This window comes from Equus caballus, chromosome X, assembly GCF_041296265.1.
Source record: "Equus caballus isolate H_3958 breed thoroughbred chromosome X, TB-T2T, whole genome shotgun sequence".
Taxonomy (NCBI): domain Eukaryota; kingdom Metazoa; phylum Chordata; class Mammalia; order Perissodactyla; family Equidae; genus Equus; species Equus caballus.
Genome location: NC_091715.1, coordinates 120,158,352 through 120,181,930, shown reverse-complemented (window position 1 = coordinate 120,181,930; position 23,579 = coordinate 120,158,352). Strand labels below are relative to the sequence as shown.

Below are 23,579 nucleotides of genomic sequence, written 5' to 3'. Positions count from 1 at the left end.
ATTTTGTCTTTTTTATGGTTGAGTAGCATTCCATTGTATATATATACCACATCGTCTTTATCAGTCATCTATAGATGGGCACTTGGGTTGCTTCCACATCTTGGCTATTGTGAATAATGCTGCAGTGAACATAGGGATGCATAAATCTCTTTGGATCATTGATTTCAAGTTCTTTGGATAAATACCCAGTAGAGGGATGGTTTCACTCATAGGTGGAAGATAACAAGTACATGGATAAAGAGAATAGATTAGTGGTTACCAGAGGGGAAGGGGGTTGGGGAAGGTGGACGAAAGGGATAAAGGGGCACATATGTATGGCGATGGATAAAAATTGGACTACTGGGGGTGAGCATGATGAAGTGTATTCAGGATTGATAAACAATAATGTACACCCGAAATTACACAATGTTGTAAACCATTATAATCCCAATAAAATTGCTTGGAAAAAAACATCCTGTGAAGCTCTCAACTACCAAACTTCTAAATGTCAAAAAAGAAAAAAGTATCAACAGGGAAGCAGTACCTCTGGAGACTCTAGAGGAGAAATCTTTCTCGCCTCCTCCAGCTTCTGGTGGCTGTCAGCATTCCTTGCCTTGAGTACATAACTCCAATCCATGCCTCCATTTCCACATGGCCTTCTCTTCTGTCTCTTTTAAAGACATTTATCATTGGATTTAGGGCCACCAGTTAATCCAGGATGATCTCATCCCCAGATCCTTAATTATATCTGCAAAAATCCTTTTTCAAAATAAGGTCACATTCACAGGTCCCAGGGGTTATGAGAAGGACATATCATTCAACCCACTTTACTCAGTAAAACATCTTTAGTTTCATTTCCTCTGTCTTCATCACCTCTTAGATTGATACATCCAGGGAAAAAGTTTGTCTTCTTCAGTTCAGGCTGTTATAACAAAATCCCACAGACTGGATAGCTTACAAACAACAGAAATTTATTTCTCACAGTTCTGGAGGCTAGGAAGTCCAAGATCAAGGCACCAGCAGATTCAGTGCCTGGTGAGGGCCTGCTTCCTGGTTCCTAGATGGTACCTTGTCACTGTGTCCTCACAGTGCAAAAGAGGCGAGCTAGCTCTCTTGAGTATCTTTTTCTTTTTTAAGATTTTATTTTTCCTTCTTCTCCCCAAAGCCCCCAGTACACCATTGTATATTTAGTTGTGGGTCCTTCTAGTTGTGGCATGTGGGATGCCACCTCACCTGGCTTGATGAGTGGTGCCATGTCCACGCCCAGGATCCAAACCGGCGAAACCCTGGGCCACTGAAGCAGAGCGTGTGAACTTAACCACTCGGCCACGGGGCGGACTCCTTGAGTATCTTTGGTGAGGGCACTAATCCCAGTCATGAGGGCTCCATCCCCATGACCAAATCACATCCTAAAGTGTCCACCTCCAAATACCATCACACTGGGGACTGGGATGTCAACATAGGAATGTTGAGGGGACGTAAACATTCAATCTATAGCAGAGTTATATCATTTTATCTCAGATTTTGTCATCTTGAAGACACAATCTCATCAAATTTGTGAAAATAACAAAATTTATCTTCCGTAGCCTGTAACTTCTTCCAGGTTCCTGTCTTTCCCTATGTGGCTCTTCTGTCCTTGTTCATATGCTCTACACATAGCACATTCATTCTGCCTAGGACCCCCACCTGCCACCCCACCAAATCTTCCTTACCCTGAGCAGTACCTCAAATTCTAGACTTATTTTTTTCCTTTCAACTTCCCAATAATCTTATTATCATTTATTTTAACAATGCTTTGTTAGCACATTCTCCCAAAAATCTGGTGAGGAAAATAATATAGGCATTATAATGAAAATTTGTGAAAAAACTGACTCACTGGCTAAGGGTTCTTTTCAATAGACCAGTCAGTGGTTTTTGAACTCCATTTTCAGGCAACAGAAACTTCCAGTTAAATCTTCTGCAGAACACCAATAAATAAAACAGATGAGAGTGGAACTGCTCGTGTGGACATGGAGGTATCTGAATTGTAATGAGATAATACCTTAGTTGTGGCAATTTCAGGCACTGTGGGCTAGCTGTCCTTTGACTCCGAAATCAATATATTCAACCCATTTCTAATGATGCTGGACAGATAGGACCTTCTCAACTTAAAATCTGTAATTATGTGCTAGTGCTTTAAAGTTCTGATGAATGATCCCAAGTGATAAGCAAACTAGAGAGCATTACTGTAATTTATTGAGAAGAGTAAGATTTTCAGCTTGGAAAGTATTCAACTTTGGATTTATTCTGACACTTCGGAAGTTTACTAAGTTATAGTTTCAGTGTTTTTTTTCCATCTGTAAAAGGTTACAGAATTTCTATATATATAGGAGCTCATTTAAGGGAGAATATATAAAAACTTATTTTTCCCTAGCTCAAATAAAAATGGTCTATCATTCTAATCTCTCTTGCAGATACCCTGAAATTCCATGCCCCATTGGACTTACCTGGCAAAACTCAAACAATGAATGATGTCAACTGTTAGCCTTTTCCCTGTCTATACCCAGCAACCAAACTCTGTTGAGAAAAATCACAGTTTGGGTAGATTGACACCAAGGAAAATTCATGGTCACCAACCTCATCTGGACCCTCAACACTGCCCAGCAATATTACTGCATTCCTCAGGTTATCTCATTCTGTCATCCTCCACAATTGCTTTTGCAGAATTTCTCTACTTTTCTCAAACTTTCAACTTCCCCGATGTTCATTTGTTCTCAATGGATAACCTCACCTCCTGCTTCACAGAGAAAATAACCACCCCGTGAGAACTCCCTCAATTTCCTGCCATCAAATCTAATATCAGATCGCTTCTGCACCCATGCCCTCTTTCTTCCTCTGCTGCAGTGTGGGAAGGGTCCTGTCAAAGGTCAGTCTCTCCACTTGTGCTCTAGATCCCACTCCTCTCCCACTTTTTCTCACATGTAAGTTTAACTCCAAAGTATCTACTGGGTCTTTCTCAAGAGCTCTGAAATATGATCTTGTCTCTCTCACTTGAAAAAACATTCCTTTTTGAATCCCACATTCTCTGCTAGCTAGCTAATCATCTCTTACCTCCCTTTAATGATTCAGCTTCATTTCTCCACTTCCTTACCTTCCATTCATCTTTTCTTTTCTTTTTGAAACAATCACAAGCTTACAGAAAAGTCTAAGTACAGTATAAAGAATTTTCCTCTGAAATATTTAAGAATAAGTTGTTGACCCATTTCTCCCAAATACTTTATTGTGTGTTTCCTAAAAACAAGGGTATTTTTCTACATAACCACTAGACAGCTATCGATAATCATCTAATTCTCAGATCTCATTCACATTTTGCCAATTGTCCCAGGAATGTCCCTTACAGCAAAAGGGTCTGGTTCAAAATCAAGCATTGCATTTTAGTTGCTGTGTCACTTTATTCTCCTTCAGCTTGGAATACTGCCTCAGTCTTTCCTTGATTCTCATGACTGACATTTGTGAAGATTGTATGCCAGTTATTTTATAAAATGCTTCTTCATTTTAGATTTTCTGATATTTCCTCTTAATTAGATTTAGGTTATGCATCTTTGGCAAGAATATCATAGAATATTATAATGCCGTGTTCTTCTCATTGTATCGCATCAGGTGGTACCCATTATTGATTTGTTCCACTACTTGAAGCTAACTCTGAACACTTAATTAAGATGGTATCTGTGAGGCTTCTCCACTGTACTCTCCTCGTCTCCACTTGTAATTAACAAGGCTTTTGTGTGGAGGTACTTTGAAGCTATGTAAATATGCCATTACTCATCAAATTTTCAATTTATTCTTTCATTTATATATAGCTGTTTAAACTTATGGTTTCCTAATTCAATGGATTCTATTTGTTACTATTTCTGTTTATTTTGATTCTCAAATTGTTTTGTTTTGACCAGTGGTAGCCCCTTCAAACTGGCTTTTGTGTCCTTTTGACATGTCCTCATCATTCTTTGAGCACTTCCTTACTTTCTGGCACAATAAGATATTCCAGTCTCATTTTGTACTTTCTCTGTCCTAACCCTGGAATCAAGGAGCCTGATTCCTTTTGGTGTGATGGTATTAGAAGTCAAGTTCTGGGCACTAAGTGTGTTTGTTGTTATCAGGATTTGCTGTTCCTAGGCCCACACAGTGAACAGGGCTAGGGAATATACACACACATTTACATGCATAATATACTCATTTATATCTATATTAATTTATCTATCTGTAGAAAATCACAAATTTCCATTAATACCTCCCATTTCGATCCAGCTCCAGAGAGTTCATTCTAGTCTTCTCCCTTTTTTGTATTTGCAACTCTCTTCTCTGACAGAGCTTATCCTCAATTCCCTTATCCCTAATATATATACACTCTAGTCAGTTGTCAACCTATTCCATTCTGGCTTCTACTCCCCATCACTTCATCTTTATCTTCATCTTACTTAACTTTCAGTAGCATTTGGCATAGCTAACTGCTCCATATTTATGGAAAACTCTTTCATTGGTTTTATATACTACATTTTTCTGATTTTCTTCTTACGTCTATGGCGAATCCCTCTCACTCTCCTGTGTCGGATCTTCCTCCTCTACTTGACCTTTAAATGTTAAAATTTCTCAGTCTTAGGCCCCATTCATTTCTCATCTTAGTCTACATGCACTCCCTTGGCTTCAATTATCATTTTTACTGGTGACTCACAAATTTAGTTTCTAGCCTTGACCTCTCTTCTTAATTCCAGACCCATAGATCCATCCGCTCACTTGACATCTTCACTTGGATTCCTCACAGGCACCTCAAGTTAACATGTCTAAAGCTGAATTCACAATCTTCCCCCTAAAACCTGCTTTTCCTCCTTTATTCCCTATATTGATAAAAGTAGCATCAACACTCACACAGGTTCCCATGCCAAACCTAGATGTCATTCATGGCAGCTCCATATCCATTATCCCTGTTTTATCTAACCAATCGCCAAGTGTTGTCACTTCTACCTCCTAAAAATATTTTGAATACATCCATTTCTCTCTATCTCCTTTGCATCCACCCTAGCCCTAGTGACCATTGTCTCTTATCTGGACTCCTATAGGTCACCTAAATGATCTCCTTGAATCTCTTCTTCTTCCTTCCACCCTATTCTCTATATTGTATCCAAAGAGACTTTTTTTAATAGAAATCTTATTTTTGTCACTCCCTTACTACCTTTCAATATTTTTCCATTGTTACTACAATAAAGTTCAAAATTTTTAGCAAATTTACCTGGCCCCTAATTCTCTGACCTCTGTTTCTCCAGTCACATCTCATGGTAATTCTACCCCTCTCTCTTACTCTGCTTTAGACACACATTATCCATTTCATCTCCCCCATCACCACACTCATATACCCACACATCCTATGGGTTTCAGCTTCAATGCCAATGCCTGAATGAGGTCAAAATCCTGACACCTCCAAATTAAATTGTCACTCTCTTATATTCTCTCATTGTGTTTGTATCGTCCCTCCATACTAATTTATCACAGTTTGTAGCTACATATTTGTTTGAGTATCTATGCAGTAGATTTTATGCTCATGAAGGCAAGGGCCATACCTGTCTTTGTTGTATTTCCACCAGTTAGCACAATGCTTAACTCATGCTGCACACTCACCAAATATTTATAAGATGGATGAGTGAATGGAAAGTTAAAAGGAAGCAAAAAAGGAAGAAGTGCTGATCCTCACAATGACAAATATTTGGGTAAAAGATAAAAATTTCAGTCAAATATTTAGATATATCCAAATAGTCACATATTTTAGGTTTACATAAATATAGGCAAACTATTTTTCTCTTTTAAGTCAAGCATAAGAGCCAGTCTGATTGGCTGACATCTAATCATTTCACTTTGTGCCATTCAGAAATCATTTTGTGATTTTGAAAGCTTTTCTTAACTCAGTTGCTCAAAAATGAAATTGGATTGTATCCCGGACACAGCAGGAAGATAATTTAAAGAACCCATGAACATTGTTGAAATTATCATGCAAGCTTATTAAATGCAATGTATATTTAAATTGAAAAAACTTTCTTTATTAAACCTAGATAGGTGAAATTTTACAGCTTCCAGCACTAAAATATATTAGATTTGAGAGTCAGGTTTGATTAATTTCTAATCTTTATGGAAATCATTTTTATTAAAAAGTGGAAAGTTAAAAATTTGACAGTTACAGGGTATGGATAACTCTAAAAGGGTCATCATTTAAATATGCATGGAAAGTAAAATCAGAGTGCCTTCATGATAAAGATGATTTGTTTATTTTATACGCTCATTTTTAAAAGCTGTTTTAATATTTAGGCTTGTTAAGGAAAATCTGAAATGTAGTTGAATATATTAAAACCTAAATAAGAGTTTTAACTTTCATTTCTTTTTATAAGAACCAACCAAATTAGTCTCAGCCTGGATTTAGATGCTAAAATGAAAAAGATTAGGGGAATATTTTCACTCATAATTCATATGATCAAAATATTTGTTTTTTATTTGAGAATACATTCTATAATTTTCAAGTTAGCCAATATTTTCTACTTTTATTAGAGAATATTTCACATAATTGTAACATATTAGCTGATCATTTATATTTCATATTGTTTCCATTTAAAGGACACTGGTTTCGCGGGTGATTAGCTCAGAGGTGCATAAAAACATTGTTTTCCCCAGAAGATGGCTGACAGCAGAGTAGGAGGAAACTGCCTCTCTCCTTTGAATTTGTATTGCTCTTGACATTCTTAAAAGTTGGAAACCAAACCTCAAAGGAATACAACACTTTCCTCCTCCAAGGAGGGCATTTGTCTAGGTGTTTATTGGTAGTTAGCACGTGTCTGGGAGGTTGTAACTTGTGAGAATTGACTTTTGAAGTCTCAGCAAGAGTTAACTCTCCTCACATCCTAGGCTTTTCAAACCAGTGATTGTACAGAATGAAGTCCTCGCTAAATGACGATGAGTGAAAAGAGAGATTCAGGTCTTTACTTTTGAGTATCTACCAGAGAAATTTAGAAGAGGAGTTTAACAAGCACACATGAGAAAAGGCCATCCCTGTTCATAGCCACTAGTATTTTCTTGTTACTTTTAGTGTTAATCTCAGCTGAGTGCCTAAGAATTAACACTATAACCTTTCCTGCCTTCTTTCTGTATACACAACAGCACCTAGCATGGAGCTTTCAAGATGCCAGCTCAGTAAATATCTATCATTCTGCATCATATGCCAGCATTTAAATTCAACACATTCAAAACCAAGCACAGCCTTCATCCCAGGCAATCACTGCCTTTTCCAGACCTCCTAATTTCCCTCAATGGTGCCAACATTTTTCTAGTCACCCAGACTGAAAATTTCAGTCAGACACTTTTATGTTTGTCAGTAATTTATTTATTAAACGTATATTAAGGTCCTATCATACCCTGAGCTACATGGGGTACTCAAATGTTTACTGAATGAATTGATGAAGTAATTCCATGCGTATTTATGGAGTGCTTATCATGTGTTAGGAAATGTAAGAGAGAAAAAAGATTGAGACCCAGCTACTGCCTTCATCACCTTGTAATATTGTAGGGAGAATAATGCATATGTATAAAAAGCTACTGTAAGAGATTATATGGAGTAAAAGCCGTAACAGATGTGTAAACAAAGCTCTGCAGAGTACACAATAGGGTGATATCATCCCTGCCTTGGAGCATCATGGACCATGGACTGTCACCTGAAGAATGTGTCATTCAAGCTGCAAGTTGAAGGATAATTTTGGCAGATAAACATAGGCTGTGGGAAGAGCATTGAAGAAGGAAGGAAAATATGATGTAGCTCCAGAAGCATGAAAAGGAAGGTGACTCTGGGACAGGGCTAGTCGTCAAATTTACCTGTAGCAGAGGATGCAAATAGGGGAATAATGAAAGCTAAGTCAGAAAGGTAATGATTGTGGTTTTGGGAAGAGTTTATGTTTATAGGCTAAGCAATTTGGATATTAGTGTGTTTTGGGGAAACTATGAAACATTTTTACACATAATATGTGACCAGAGCTATGCCTTGTCCAAAGAGGAGAAGCCAAGATGTTAAGAGTAAACAAGCCATGTAATGTAAGGAACAGTTGAAGGACTCAGGGATGGTTAGAAGAAGAAAAACTTTGAGATCAAATAGCTATTTTCAGTTATCCGTGGGGCTGACAGTGGAAGAGAGAATATGTCAATTTTTGGTAGACCAAAAGGGCAGAAATAAACAAATTGGTGAAAGAAAGAGGACAGCAGATTTCAGTTCAAATCAGCAAATTACTTTCTAATATGGCTGCATGAAAGTAGAATTGGAGTTGACTGGTTTTGTGAAGCAATAGCTAAAACTTCGGGGGAAATATCAGAAAGGTAGGAGGCTTGTATGTCAAAGTGAGGGGTTGAACTAGATGAATTTTACAGTTCTCCCAAATCCTAAGATTCTATTATTCTAGCTTGTAGTTGGTTACTGGATGTATAAAGAGAGAACAGAGCTTTTGTGAGACTCAAGACAAAAGATGATGAAGCCCCTGATAAGTATATTGGAAGCAGAGATAATCATAAGAGCTAACACTTACATAGCACTTATTATGTACCCAGCAATGTTGTAAGCACTTTACATATATTTAGTCATTTGATCCATGCAACAACCCCATTTTATAGATGGGAAACCAAAGCACAGAAAGTTTTAGTGACTTGCCCAAGGTCACAATAGTTAATCCATGGCTGAACTAGTATTCCAGCCCAGGAAATCGTCTTCAGAGCCCAGACTCTTAACTACTATGCTATACTGGCTCTCCAGAGAGAGAGAGAGAAATCAAGTGGAATTGGAAACATAAGAATTGAAAGACCTGGCTAGATATGAGCATAGGGGAAAAAGAAGATGAAAACATAATGCCAAGTTTCCTAGCTTTGGAAACCAGGCACATTATCACGGTATTAACAAAAATAGTGGAATCAGGGTAAAAAATTGGACTATGAGTAGAGATTAAAAGGCAGATTATTAATAAATTGAGTTTAAGGTACCTAACTAGATAGAAATACATAGCATGATATTTGTGAAATTGAAAGCAAATCAAGGACTTTAATTTTGTTTAAATATAGTTAGATTAATATACTACTACTCACAGCTTTCCTACAGTACAGTACAACCTTACTGAATGTTAATATTGTGGGACAAGGATAGATGTGAAGTCAAATTCTTTATTCCATTATTAATCCTTAGAAGAGTGGATATGGCAGCTTCTAGGAAACATATAAAATATATCTCTTAAAGTTCAGATGAACTAATAACCGTGCAACCTTTTAAACATTTTAGCGATTGTCATAGAGTAAAATTATAAATTAAAAAAATTAAATGTATTAAATGGCACTAAGTTGTGCATTCAGATGATATATAAGGACATTTATATGTCTTTGTCTTCATCATGCAGAGGATTTTGTGGACTTTGGATTTTTTACATTTCTTTTCTCCTTGTCATATTTATTTATAGGGGTAAAAATAAACTGTAGGTGCATGGTCTGCTGGCCAATGATGGCAGCTTTGTAAATATGTATGCAGCCCTTCCCCAGGTCTTTGACAGAGAGCTGCCTTCCATGCCTCTGTAATGCCTTCAACACACCTTCTGTGTTAAGGATGCAGGAGCCTACCACAGTTGCAGAGGTTGTCTGATGACTATTAGCATTGTCTCTCTGGTGGACTCCAATTAGACCTCATTTTCAAAAGCCAGAGAGCCCTTAGCATGAGTGTTGAATGGGGAAAAAACAGCTCAGTAAGCTCTTTTTCATTCGGAGTAAATTTTTCAGTCTGCATGAAGTGTCCTTCCAACAAACAGCTTTGGCTTCCCCACTGAAGTAATGCTATCAGATGTGTTTGGAGCCTTGGATGTATCTTTAAAGATCTCTTTAAACCAGATCCCTGGTTTATAGAGCTTTGGGGAACATGAGCCTTTCTATCCTAAATTGGGAGGTGTATTGCCTTAGAAAAACCCCATGCAGGAGTTTTAGATGTGCAACAAAGGGATTAATAAAATTCATTTGAAGGAAGGGAGAAGTAATGCCAAAATTTTCTCAAGAAGGAAAAACAGGTCTAAATCAGTCAGAGAAGGGAGTGAAAGTTCTCCCTAACACACTTTTAACATTATGTCAAATCCTTCCAAAAAGAGTGCTAAACTTTATATATAAAGAACTGCTTCCTAACTTACCAATAAATGCTTCTTAAGTAGCCACTCTGAGCCAGGATGGAATAATAATTGTTCCAGTAGTAGTTGTATGTGGTTTTACAAGTGAGAGCACTGTTTTATTGAGTCTGAGGACATGAGTTTGATACCTCGATGAGCCAGTTAAGCTGGCTCTTTTAGGTGGTCACAGTCTGCAAATAGGCAGCAATGATGATAAGAAAGTCTTAATTAAAAGCTGTGGATAGACCAACAGAAACTTTCCCACAGCTGAACAATCAGTACAGAGGGCGTAGCCTACTACTAATGATAGGTTGGGAGTTTCCAAAGTTAACATTTTCTCCTTAAGGGTGATGGTTTTACCTTAACAACCTGATACCTACCTATTGAGTCGAGTGAAAAGCATTTGTGAGACAAGTGTCTAGATTTTAACATTCTTTTTTTTTTTTTTTTTTCCTTTTTCTCCCCAAGCCCCCCAGTACATAGTTGTATATTCTTCATTGTGGGTCCTTCTAGTTGTGGCATGTGGGACGCTGCCTCAGCGTGGTCTGACGAGCAGTGCCATGTCCACGCCCAGGATTCGAACCAACGAAACACTGGGCCGCTTGCAGCGGAGCGCGCGAACTTAATCACTCGGCCACGGGGCCAGCCCCTAGATTTTAACATTCTTTAGCACTTGGGGATACTATTGGACAGGCAAGTATGTTGGGTTCATAATCAAAAGATTGAGACACAGTTGCATTCCATAGCCATGACTGAGTAGAGGTTCACCTCAGTCTCAATGCTTCCAGCTTCTGATCCTTGAGCTAAGCAAAATGTGACCTCTAGAGCTATGGGAGAATATTTTATTTGGCAGGAAACAGGATTTATTCCAAAGGAAAGATTCTAGATATTTTTTAAAAGCCAGTTGATTACTTTATTGAATTCAAAAGTTGTAAGCCAGGTACGATTTTTCCTGTCCTGTCAGTTTTTCAGACTTACCAGAGAACAGGTCACCATTTTATAAAGGAAATGCAAGGCCATGTGATAACCATAATCCATGAAACAGTAAACTGAAAGTCAATTCAACCCTCGATCTTCAAATACAAGATTCCTTCCAATTTTTGTTCTTATCCATCAAGAATTTGAGACTCATCTCAAGATTTTTATAGGCTAGAGTGTGTTGTTACTGCTGCTTGTATGTTTCTATTTGTACAGAAAGAGCTAACTGACATTTTGTAATCTCTTCAGATTGGTGTTTAAATGTAAAACAGCGTTAAGATTACTAAAACATATTGAAACCCATTGTAATGCTGGGGCTGAGGGACAAATGTTATGCTAATGTGATAGATTTTGTGTGTTAAAATGAGACATACACTATTACACCTCAAACACAGAAAATGTGACATATAGCCTGTAATAAGACCAAATCTTTGTCATAGCAAGGTACTAGTAAAGATAAGGAGAAGGTAGTATTCAAATTAACTCTATACAATAAAATAGATACCTTAACAATTAATATTTTTCAAATTGCTTTTCACAGAAATAGAGACCAAAAATGTGTGTATGTGTATGTGGGTATGAGCATGCTTGTGTGTGTGCATGCATAAGCAAGGCTTCTATAAAGCTAATAGTTGTTTATTATAGTCACACTCTCAAGAAGAATGTTGACCACTGAGGACTGGAAGGATCTGAAAGTCGTAAAACAAAAAGCTTCAAGTATTTGAAAAAACAATACCAAGTACACAAACTTTTGTTCTTAATAATATTTATGACTCTTGGTTGAGTCATTGCTTGATTTTAGTGAAGAGCCTGGTATACACTGTAAAATTTTTCCACCCCTTAAGCTGCTCGAGTTGGCGCTGCTCGCACTTACCAAGTCAACTTATTTTTCTCCTTACTCTTATTTCCCACATTAATCACACAAAACAGTGAGAAAATCCTCATAGTTTCCCCAACAAAAACTGTATTGTAGTCTAACAAACAGACACTCTCTATGTATTCAGGTTCATTCATTCCCAATTCTTGATTTTCTTTTTGCTCCCAGCCTGATTTCCTTTGATCTTTAAGTGATTCTCCTAGATGCTGGACAAATGGACATAGTAATTTATAAATTTTTGTGAATTTTCACATCAAAGGTGTCCTTTCCTTGTTTAGAATGTCATATTGTATTATTGAAACTTTTATATAAATGTATATTTTAGAACTTAACTGATATTCAGATCTAATATTTGGGGGTACCCAGTATTATCACTGTCCAACATTGGCCACAGCCAAAGTGCCAAGAATAACAGAATTTACTTTACTGGGAACTTTTGTCTAAAAAGTAAATCTCAGAGAAATGGTTCTGAGGGAGGCTCTGAAGGATTTACTATTTAATCAAATTCTTCTTTGTCAGCTGCAACAAAGAAGTGTTCCAGTTGTATCCTAGTTCAATTTATACAAGTGTTGTTCATTGTTGACACGCATAAAGAAACTTATTAAAAATGAAATGTCTCAATAGAACTTTAAAATGTCTGCCTATATTTTTCATGTTCTTTTCCAATACATTTTCAAAGAAGAATGTTTATATTTTAGCATTCTTTTGTCGTATTTTGTAGCCTGTAATGTTAATGTATTTTCAACCAGATAGAAAATATCACACATAGAATAGCACTATTCGTGAGACAAATATATTAGAGCAAATATCATTTCTATCATGTTTGTAAATTATACAATTGCCAGCATCTATTTTCTGTTAGTCCTGCCCCCACACCTACCCCACTGCTCATTATAAGAAGATTGGGATTGAAAAAAATCAAAATCAGTCCAGGAACTCCATTTGGAACTGGATACAATTGCAGGAATGTTGATGCCGTTCAAAATGAGGAATGCTTATTGTTTAAGATCTGCTTCTCCATTTGTAGTAGTTTATTTCGCAGAGAATTCCTGTACTCATGAGGATGTCGCTTCCCACCTGGATGCTTGTGCTGAAACTGTAAGTTAGGTTAGTGGCTGTGGTCTATATCTGTGGAAGGCTTTGTGTTGAGGAGTACAAGACAGGTTAAGTCATATCTCCACTCATTTATTCAATAGAGCAGTCCCTAAAGACAGTGTTACTAATTCTTTAATTTCTTTTTTCATAAATTATTGTTAAATATTTTGAGCGTATAAAATAACATAATGAACAACCATGAACCCACAACATAGCCTTAAAAATTAACAAATACAAATGAAGTGCCTGTGTATCCTTTTGTGGTCCCCTTCCCTTCCCTTCCCTGCAGCAGAAATGACTACCCTAAATGTAATCATCCCTGTACATATTTTTAGGCTTTTACAAATATGTATATAGCCATAAAAATATATTGTTCTGCATCTGTTTAAATTTTATATGAATAACTTGCTTCTTCCTTCATCGTTATGTTTTTAAGGTTGATCCATATTGTGGCATGTACCTCTACTTCATCCAAGTTAACTTCTGTACTTTTTACATTGTATGAATACAGCAAAATTTATACATCCATTTTCCTGTTGATGCACATTTAGGTTAGGAGACACATGCACATCAATGAATATGCTTCTTCAAGATGTTCTTGGGTATTCTTAGTCTTTTCTGTTCCATATGGATTTTAGGATGAGGTTTACAAGCTCTATGAAAAGTGTTGTTGGGATATTGACTGGAATTACATTGAATATACAGAACTAGTAGAGGAAAATTGACATCCTAATGATACGGACGCCCGTGAGCCGTGAGCACAGTCTCTCTCTGCATTGATTGAGTCTTTGTATGTCTTCTTCAACTCAAAAGGTTTAAAAATCTTATATAAAAGAATGCTGAGCTTTTTTTTGCTAGATTTATTATTGTGAATGAGATTTTTTTTAATTATATGTTCTAATTTTGCTGTCCCTGATATATAGGCATGATGTTGATTTTTTTTCTGTTGATCTTGTATCCAATAACCTTGCTGTCCTCTCTGCTAGGTTTCATAATTTACCCGTATATTCAATTTTGTCTCTCCCCTCTAGGTATTAAACATTTTACATTTTTGGTTGCCTTATTGTGCTAGCTAAGATCTCCAGGACAACGTTGAATTAGAAGCAGTAGTTAATTGTAGTACTTCTGACTTGAAGGGGAGTATCTCTATTACTTTATTGCTAAGTGATGCATACTTTAGGATTTTGGTAAATTACCTTTATCATATTCAGTAAGTTCTCTTCTAGTCCTATTTTGCTAAGAGATTCTATCATAAATAGGAACTAAATTTTATATAGTGCTCTTTCTGTATATGAGATGATAATTTTTCTTTAATCCACTATGAAATGAGATTAAAGTGAAATGGATTCATTCAATGATGAATTACATTAATAGATTTTCAAAAGTCAAACCATCCTAGCATTTATGCCCACTTGGTTATAATTTCTACATTTGTCTGTGTGTGTGTGTATTGCTGGTTTGATTTCCAGATCTTTATTGGAGATTTTTGCAGGCATGTTTGTAAGTGAGACTGGCCTATAAAGAAGTCATTTCTTTCCTTAACCCATTTTGGAACTAGATTATAGTAGTCTCATAAAATGATTCAGGAACGTTCTCTCTTTTCCTCTTCTCTGGTATAACTTAAAATCAAGATTATCTGTTCGTTGGAAGTTTGGCAAAATACACCTGTAAAACTGTCTGGGCCGTTTTCAGTGTCTTTAATGTATATTGAGGCTTTCTGTTTCTTTTCAAGTCCTTTTTTTATCCTTGAAAAGTGTCTACTTTGTCTAAGATTTCAAACTTACTGGCTAAAGTTCTTCATAGCACTCTCTAATTTATTTTTATATTTTAATCTGTAATGTTTATTTGTATCAGTTCCTTTCTTTTTTTCTTGCTCTACCTTGCCAGAGGTTTCTCTCTTTAATTATTCATGTCAAAGACACAGATTTTAGTTTTGTTGATCTTCTCTATTGTTTCTTTGTTTCTGATTTCATTAACTTCTGCTCTTAGATTTATTGTTTGTTTCTTTCGACTTACGTGTAGTCCTCTTTCTAACTCCTTGAGTTGGAGAGTTTGTTCATTAATTTTCAATTGTTCTTCTTTTCTACTGAATGTCTGTAAGGCTGTAAATTTCCTTTAAGTTACTGTCTAAGCTGCATCCACAAATTTTTTAAATAGTATTTTCATTGTTATTCAGTTCCTAATTTCCAGTACAATGTTTATGTAATCCATGAATTATTTTAAAATGTATTTTTAAAGAACACTTTTCTGTAGTTTTTCTTCTGCTTTTTGTTTATTGACTTCTAATTTTAGTACGTTTTGCTGTAACAGCGTGATCTGCATGATGTAGAATCTTTACCATTTGTTGAGCCTTGCCTTGTGAACTAATATTTGTCAGTTTTTGTGGGTATTCTGTGTGTGGTTGAAAAGAATATGTACTGTATAGCCATAGCTTTGGGATTCTATATATATCCATTACATTAAAGTTGTTAATTATACTATTCAAAATTTCTGCATCTTCCCTATTTTTTTATCTTCTTCTTACTGATTGTGAAATTTTCAATTTTTCTTCTTATCAGTCTGTCAGTTTTTGCTTTATATATCTTGAAGCTATATTTTCTTACAGGGTCTGGATTGTTATATCTTCTGGTGAATTATTCCTTTTATCATTATGTAATGACTCTATCTATAATAATGCTTTATGTCTTGAAATCTATTTTGTCTGTTAATGTTATAGCTACACTAAGTTTCTCTTGGTTGGTACTTTTCTAGAATGCCTTCTTCCTTTTATTACTATATTTTATGCATTAGTATGTTTCAGCACATCTCTTATTAAGAGAAAGAATGTGACTAGATTTTCTTTTTTACTCAATTCCAGAGTCTCTTTTAAATTGCAAGTTCAATTTGTTTTTATTTACTGGGATTACTAATGTGTTTAGATTTATATCCTATGATCTTCTTTGTGTCTCCTATTTACAATATTTTTTTTTACTTTTCCCCTTTCTGCTTTTTCTTTGACCAATTGAGTTATCTTCATTCTTTTTCCCCCTTTTCTGATTAGGAAGTTATATATTCTGTTTCTGTTCTTTTGGTTATTACATTTAATTTCTTAACCTTTTATTAAAATATAGCACACATACAGGAAAGTACATATAGCACATTGCTATAGATCATCCATTTTCATAGTGATGTACTATTTCTTTGCAAGAGTACCACAATTAATTATCCATTCTATTGTTGATGGATATTTGAGGTGTTTTCCATTTTTGGCTAGTACATATAATTCTATTATGAACACTTTTTTACGTATCTTCCGGTGAATGTTTGCTTGCTTGCACTTCTGTTGAGTAAATACTGAGAACTGGAATTGCTGAGCCACAGGTACACATATATAAAACTTTAGCAGATAATGTCAGAGTTTTCCAAAGGGTTTGTACCAATTTACACAATCACCTGTAGTGTATGAGATTTTCTATTTCCTCGCATTGTCACCAAATGTATTACTGTCAGTCTTTTAGATTTTAATCATTCTTGTGAGTGTGCAGTAGTATTTCATTGTTATTTTATTTTGTATCTCCCTAATAAGTGATGATGCTAAGCATGTTTCCATGTGCTTTTGTAGAGGTGGATATCCTCCTTTGTAAAGTACCTCTGCAGATCTCTTGTCCATTTTTCTATTGGGTCGTGTGTCTTTTTATTATTTATTATTTATTATGTTTTTAAAGATTGGCTCTGAGCTAACATCTGTTGCCTGTCTCCTTTTTTTTCTTCTTCTCCTCAAAGCCCCCCAGTACATAGTTGTATATTCTAACTGTAGGTCTTTCTAGTTGAGCTATGTGGGACACCGCCTCCGCATTGGCCTGATGAGCAGTGCTAGGTCCGTGCCTAGGAGCCAAACCCAGAAACCCTGGGCCACTGAAGCGGAGAACATGAACTTAACCACTGGGCCACGGGCTGGCCCCATGTCTTTTTATTATTGATTTAAAGAAGTTCTTTGTGTATTCTGGATACAAGCTCTTCTTTAGTTATACGTGCTGTGAATATATTCTACCACTTACAGCATGTGGGTTTTTTGACTTTTGATAAAAGAAGTCCTTAATTTTGATAAAATGCAATTTATTAATTTTTGCCTTTATGGTTAGCATTTTTGTGTACTGTTTAAGAAAGTTTTTCTACCCTAAGATCATGAAATTGTTTTCTTATGCTGCATTCTAGAAGCATGGTTGGTTTATGTTTACTACATTCTGTCTGGAGTTGATTTTGTGTATGGGATGAGGTAGAGATGAATTTTGTCTCTAATGGATATTCAGTTTCCCAGAACCATTCACTTTAAAATAGTAATCATTTCCCACTTCCTGCAGTGGCACCTTTACCATAAATCAAGTATCCTTATATGTTTTAGGATTCTATTCACTCTCATTGGTCTATGCTGAAAAACTATAAAACTTTATAAGAAAAATTAGAGAAGACCTGGATAAATGCAAAGCTGTACCATGTTCATGAATCAAAAAACTCAAAATTAAAGATGCCAATTTTCCCCAAATTGTTCTGTAGATTCAACGCAACCTCAGTCAATATGTTGGCAGTTTTTGTGTGTGTCTGTATGTGTGCGTAAATATTGATCAGCTAAAGAAAGAAGCCGAATAAAGTAAGGAGATGTGCTCTAGTTAATAGCAAGACTTATTACAAAGCCAAGTTAATTTAGACAGTCAATGCTGACTTCTGATCATTGAGACCAATCATTGGCCATTCACTCTCATTGGTCATTATATTAGTTCATGTTATGTAATGCTAGATTTGCTGTGTTATTTTGTTTAGGATTTTTGCATCCATATTCATAAGTGATATTAGTCTGTATTTTGTCTTATAATAGCCTTGTCAGAATTTTATATCAAGGTTATGCTGGCTTCATAAAGCACATCGAGAACTGTTTCCTGTTTTTCTACTCTTTGGAAAAGTTAATTCAAGGCTGGTGGATTTTCTTCCTTAAAATTTAGTATGTTTACAAGTGAAGTCATCTGAGACTGATTTTCTTTGTGGGAGTATTTTTCTTTGTGGATTAAGTTTCTTTATAGAAACTATTTAGTTCCCATTTTTTCTTGTGTTCATTATTATAAGTTGTATTTTTCTAGGAATTTGTCCGTTTCATTGAAATTTTCAAATGTATTGACAAAAAGTTGTTTGTAATATCCTCTTATGATATTTTATGTTTGTAGGATGAATAGCGATGTCAACTTTTTTGTTCTTGATGTTGTTCATTGGAGTCTTCTGTATTTTCTTCTTGCTCAGTCCCCACCAGGGGCTTACCAATTTTATCGATCAATACAAATCATCAATATTGGCTTTGCTGATTCTTTCTATTGTACGTTTGTTCCTATTTAATTAATTTCATCTCTTATAATTATTATTTTCATCCTTCTACCCTTTTTGAGTTTACTTTGCTCTTTTTTCTTCTAATTTCTTTGAATGGATGCTTGGGTCATTGTTTTTCAATTGGTTTTCCTTTATACCTTATATAAATGTTCCTATACACATGAATTGAATTATATTACACAAATTTTGATATGTGCCACCTTCATTTTCATTCATTTCAAAATATTTTCTAATTTTCACAATGATTTCTTCTTTATTCTATAGTTTAGTGAGAAGCATATTTTTTAATCTCCAATCTTATGTGGATTTTATAATTATCTTTTGTAACTGATTTCAAGTTTAATTCCACAGTGGACAGAAAACATACTATAAATAATTTCAATACTTTGAAATATGTTGAGACTTGCTTTATAGCCCAACATATGGTCAATGCTTGTAAATGTTCCAAGTGCACTTGAAAATTATGTGTATTTTGTAGTCATTTACTGCAGTGCTCTATATTTGTCAATTAGATCAAATTTGTTAATTATGTTGCTCAAATATTCCATATCTTTTCTGATTTCTTGTCTGCTTGTTCCATCAATTAATGAGAAAGGGGGCATTAGAATTTGTCTTTTTCACTTTTGTGTTCCTTCAATTTTGCTTCATATATTTGGCTTGATGTTTTCTTCGGTATTGGAAATTTCTTACCCATTATCTAGTCAAATATTTTTTCTGCACCGATGAGACTGACAAAAGCTCAGCCAGGTCTCTGAGTCTTCCAGCCGCCTCTACCAGAATTGATGGACACTTCTAGAGGAAAAGCATCCACAAATGTCAGACTCACCTCTCTAGGTTTTCTTTTTCTCCTGGAACTTGGCGCAGTAGTACTTTACTCTTTTGTGAACTCTAGTAGCATCCAAGAGATTTTTTTAAATGTATTTTGTCTAAATTTTCTAGTTCTCATCAGAAGAGAATAGTAAAAGTTACTTAGATCACAATTACTAGAAACAGAATTCCACCTTTAAATTTTTATATGCATACTTGACAAAATATCTCCTACCTGACTCCTGAATAATACAAGGCTTTAGAAATATTTCACTCAGGGCAGTCCATTGTAAGTATTATTGTTAGGTAGTATATTATTTTAGTATTGTTTTCTAACCCCGAAGTTTATTATAATAATTATCATTATATTATACAAATTATTATGTATTATTACAAAATTATTATTACTATATACTCAGTGTTTCCTTGTCATCTCTCTGGGCTAGTGGATAGAGTTTATTAGTCCCCATCTCACTGAGATTGCAGCCTTTCAAGGTTCCTTAGTTTCTGCAGGAGTTTCAGTCCAACTCCCTATCTTAAATGGGCGAAAGACCTCATATTTTTTTCCTTGTGGACATAAATACCCAGGCCTCTAGTCTTTACAGGTATAATAACCCTTCAAGGCTGCCAGAGGGTTGAGTTATACGCTTACTTCTTTGACTATTAGCATCCTCTTTGCTTCTGAGACTTGAGCATTTCTCTTTCTTGTGAGCAATTTTACAAATTGTTACATTATATTCAACATTTCTAAGTGTTTATATTGAGATGGTTTAAAGATAGCCTATTCTGCCATTTTGTTGATACTGTTCATCTAAGTCCTATTACTTTTCAGGAAATCACAGAATGATATACTCCTCTATGCCTAAAATTTATGGTTGCATAAAGCAATATATATATGCAAAATGTTTGCCTCTAATTGTTTCAGTTAGCTCTGACTTGATTGGCTTTTATTAATTTAGTTCCTTAATCTTAGAAAACCCCTTTCAGTTCAGATTTTAGTGTCTTGACGGAGACCATTTAGGGGAGCACAATTACAATCTCTGATTCACTACAAGAACTGCAGTTAAAAATCCAGATTATCATTCAGAGATTCAGAACCAAGATAGAGAAAGTAGGTGCTATTTCAACGTTAACCTACCTGAGTTATAATTTACTAGGCCAAGCCTCCTTGTTTTGTATTTTCTGGGTCCTGGACTTTTCTTCCAACCTGATGATCCCATGCACAGTTTTCCATTCAGTCTTCCACCCATTAGAACCTGGCTTTACAACTACCACGTTATCAATGTAACTCTTCCGAAAGTCACCAACAATTTCCATGTTGATAAATCCAAGGGCTGCTTCTCTGCTCGTCTCACTTGACCGTTCAGCAATATTATATGGGTAACTACTCTCTTCTGGAAAAAGTGTCCTCTTTTGGCTTTAGTTACACCACAGTCTCTTGGATTTCCTCCAATCACTCACTGCCCTCTCCTTCCCAGTCTCCTTTGATGGTTCCTCTTTTTCTGCCTTATCTTTAAATCATGGAATACCTCAGGGCTCGTTCTTGAGGCTCTTTTATTCTCTCTCCTTAGGGATATCATACAGTCCCATGCCTTTAAATACCACCTGTATGCTAATGAGTGCCAATTTCATATCTCCAGCTCTGGCTTGTCAAATTGATGTGTCCCACTGCCTAACTAGCGCCTTCACTTGGCTATCTATATGTTATCTCAAAATTAATCTGTTTTATCTTCCACCCTTATTCCTCTTTCAGCCTTTCCCATTTCATTAATGGCAGCATTGTCCACCCAGTTGTTTAAGCCAAAACTTTTCTTTTTCCCTTTCCTTCATTCCTCATATCTAATCTTGAGGAAATCTTGTTGGTTCTACCTTCAAAGTAAATTTCAAATCTGCCCAATGGCCCTGTGAGGTATAAATATTATTACTTCCCTTGCGTAGTTACACAAGCAGAGATTAAGAGAGCATGTTAGTAATTTGCCTAAGGGTACATAGCTTTTACACAGAGGAATCCTTATGTCAAATCCACTGCTCTTTTTATCATACCTTGACCCTCAGAGAATACTGTGAATTAATTAGTAAACAGATTGATCTACATAGTAATAAAATTCATGACCATGGCTTTATCAGAAGAATAATCTCATCTACTGAAAAATAATCTGCTATCTATAGAGTAGAAACATTTGTTACAAAAAAGAGCTTTCTTACATGTAATATAGGATAACACTGATATCATCACATGTCAGTCCCTCTCAATATATAAAATCAGTTTCAGAATTTGAGACTATGAAAGATAGACAACTTGATTTCCAGAACACCGTTTTTCCTTCAAGGATATATGGCCAATTGTACCCAAAACCTATTGCATTCTTTCTGTAGGCTTTTATCCCCCTTCTCCCCCTCCAACAAGGGTATTCAGTCAAGAGAAAGGCTTGCCAAACTTTTATTTTGGCTTCTCTACTGTGATAATTTTATTAATATTCAATGTTCCTCAAAAAAAAAGCCAAGGAGACAGAGGAGAGAACTTCGGCAGAGCCCATATACATCTTGATTATATTGGCTAAATATTGAATGACATTTCAAGATAAGAAGACTATATTTTAATCAACCAAGAGTTATTTTAAATGCTTGAAATAAATGCAAATATTATTAGCATGATCAGGGAAGCCAACTGATTGCCATCATTGGCAGCTGTACCTTTTGTATATTATGAATTTTACTAGAAAGTTATCTTTCCAATTGTAGAAACTGTCTTCCTGAATGAAGTGAGGGCACTATTTTACTATGTTACTGTTTTTCCCCAATGATTTCTTGCAGCGTCATAAAATCCCTGCAACATTATTAGTGATCTTAATGAATTTTTAGTGACACCCACTTGACATTTGTTTGGCATTGACTTCATTTCTAAGCCTTGAATGGCATTATCACTTTATGGACTTCTCAAAATCAACTTGACTGGGAGTTTATTTTATACTTGGAGACTTAACTATATTTTTTACAGAATTCCTTATACGTTCACTCAAATGCTAAAGGTCTTTGTGACATTTTGTTTATATATTTAAAATATAAGTATAGACTGGGATTTTGGGTAATTTTAATGTCTTTTGGAAAGAGCAGACTTTGGTTTTAATAAAATACCTAAATGTATCTTCTTTGAATTCCCAACAGAGCTGTGTACCATGGAGTGTGGTAGCCATGGAGTCTGCTCAAGGGGAATTTGCCAATGCGAAGAAGGCTGGGTAGGACCAACATGTGAAGAACGCTCCTGTCATTCACACTGTGCTGAGCATGGCCAGTGCAAAGACGGAAAATGTGAGTGTAGCCCTGGATGGGAGGGCGACCACTGCACGATTGGTAAGTACTACTATACTTTGAACAAAGTAAATTGGATTAATTGAAGAAGTAAAAGCAGTCTAGCAAGTCAATCACCAGGCTTTTCATAGAATTTGAGGTTGGAGGAGAAAGAAGGAGGGTTAGTCATAGTTTGTAAGTTTCATTAACTGGGAGGTTTCTTCTTTTGTTGATAATACCTTATTTCTTGTGTCATTTCCTTTCTCATCACTTCAGTATTCCTTATATTTTTGCCTTCCAAGTGCTTTGAGTTATTCAAATGAAAGATGATACATTGGAATAAAGCATCGTTAGTTAATAAGAGAAGTGTTTTTGTTGTGAAGATAACATTCACTGCTCATTTTTCCTTTTGAAAAGTATAGGTTGTTTTGGTTGAAAGCACTTAGAGGCAATTTCATTAAATGAGACTACTTTAACAGGGGCCATTCAATATCATTAAGGACTGTCTTTAATGTACATGAGGAAGACATTCCTGACCTACCATCACTAGAACATCTGTGTTGAATTGTTTATTGGGTTGTATAGAGAGTTTGTACCGAGGCATCTGCCCTCTCTCATCTCCTGTCAGCAATTTCACTCATTTTCAGAATGCTGCCTGAGAGAACAGTCTGTGGCTATGAGAAAACCTCTGTAATAGTTAATCTATCACATGGTCTTCACACAATAAAAAAAACACTACATAAGAAATGACGAAATCCGGCCATTTGTGACAACATGGATGGACCTTGAGGGTATTATGTTGAGTGAAATAAGTCAGAGGGAGAAAGTCAAATACCATATGATCTCACTCATAAGTAGACGATAAAAACGACAAAAAAAAAACACCTAGCATTGGAGATTGGACTGGTGGTTACCATTGGGGAAGGGGGAGGGAGGAGGGCAAAAGACGTGATTAGGCTCACATGTGAGGGGTGCACTATAATTAGTGTTCGGGTGGTGAACATGATGTAATGTACACA

The 23,579-nt window shown here is 35.7% G+C and overlaps 1 protein-coding gene across 2 annotated transcripts in view; it reads left to right on the top strand.

The window, feature by feature from the left end:
• The window catches only part of TENM1 (teneurin transmembrane protein 1), a 735,241-nt gene that overhangs the window by 539,253 nt on the left and 172,409 nt on the right, over positions 1 to 23,579 (top strand). For both annotated transcript variants that reach the window (XM_023633984.2, XM_023633980.2), the window contains one exon: positions 22,438 to 22,623. In XM_023633984.2, coding sequence (XP_023489752.1) covers positions 22,438 to 22,623 — 186 coding nt within the window. The remainder of the gene's footprint in view (positions 1 to 22,437; positions 22,624 to 23,579) is intronic.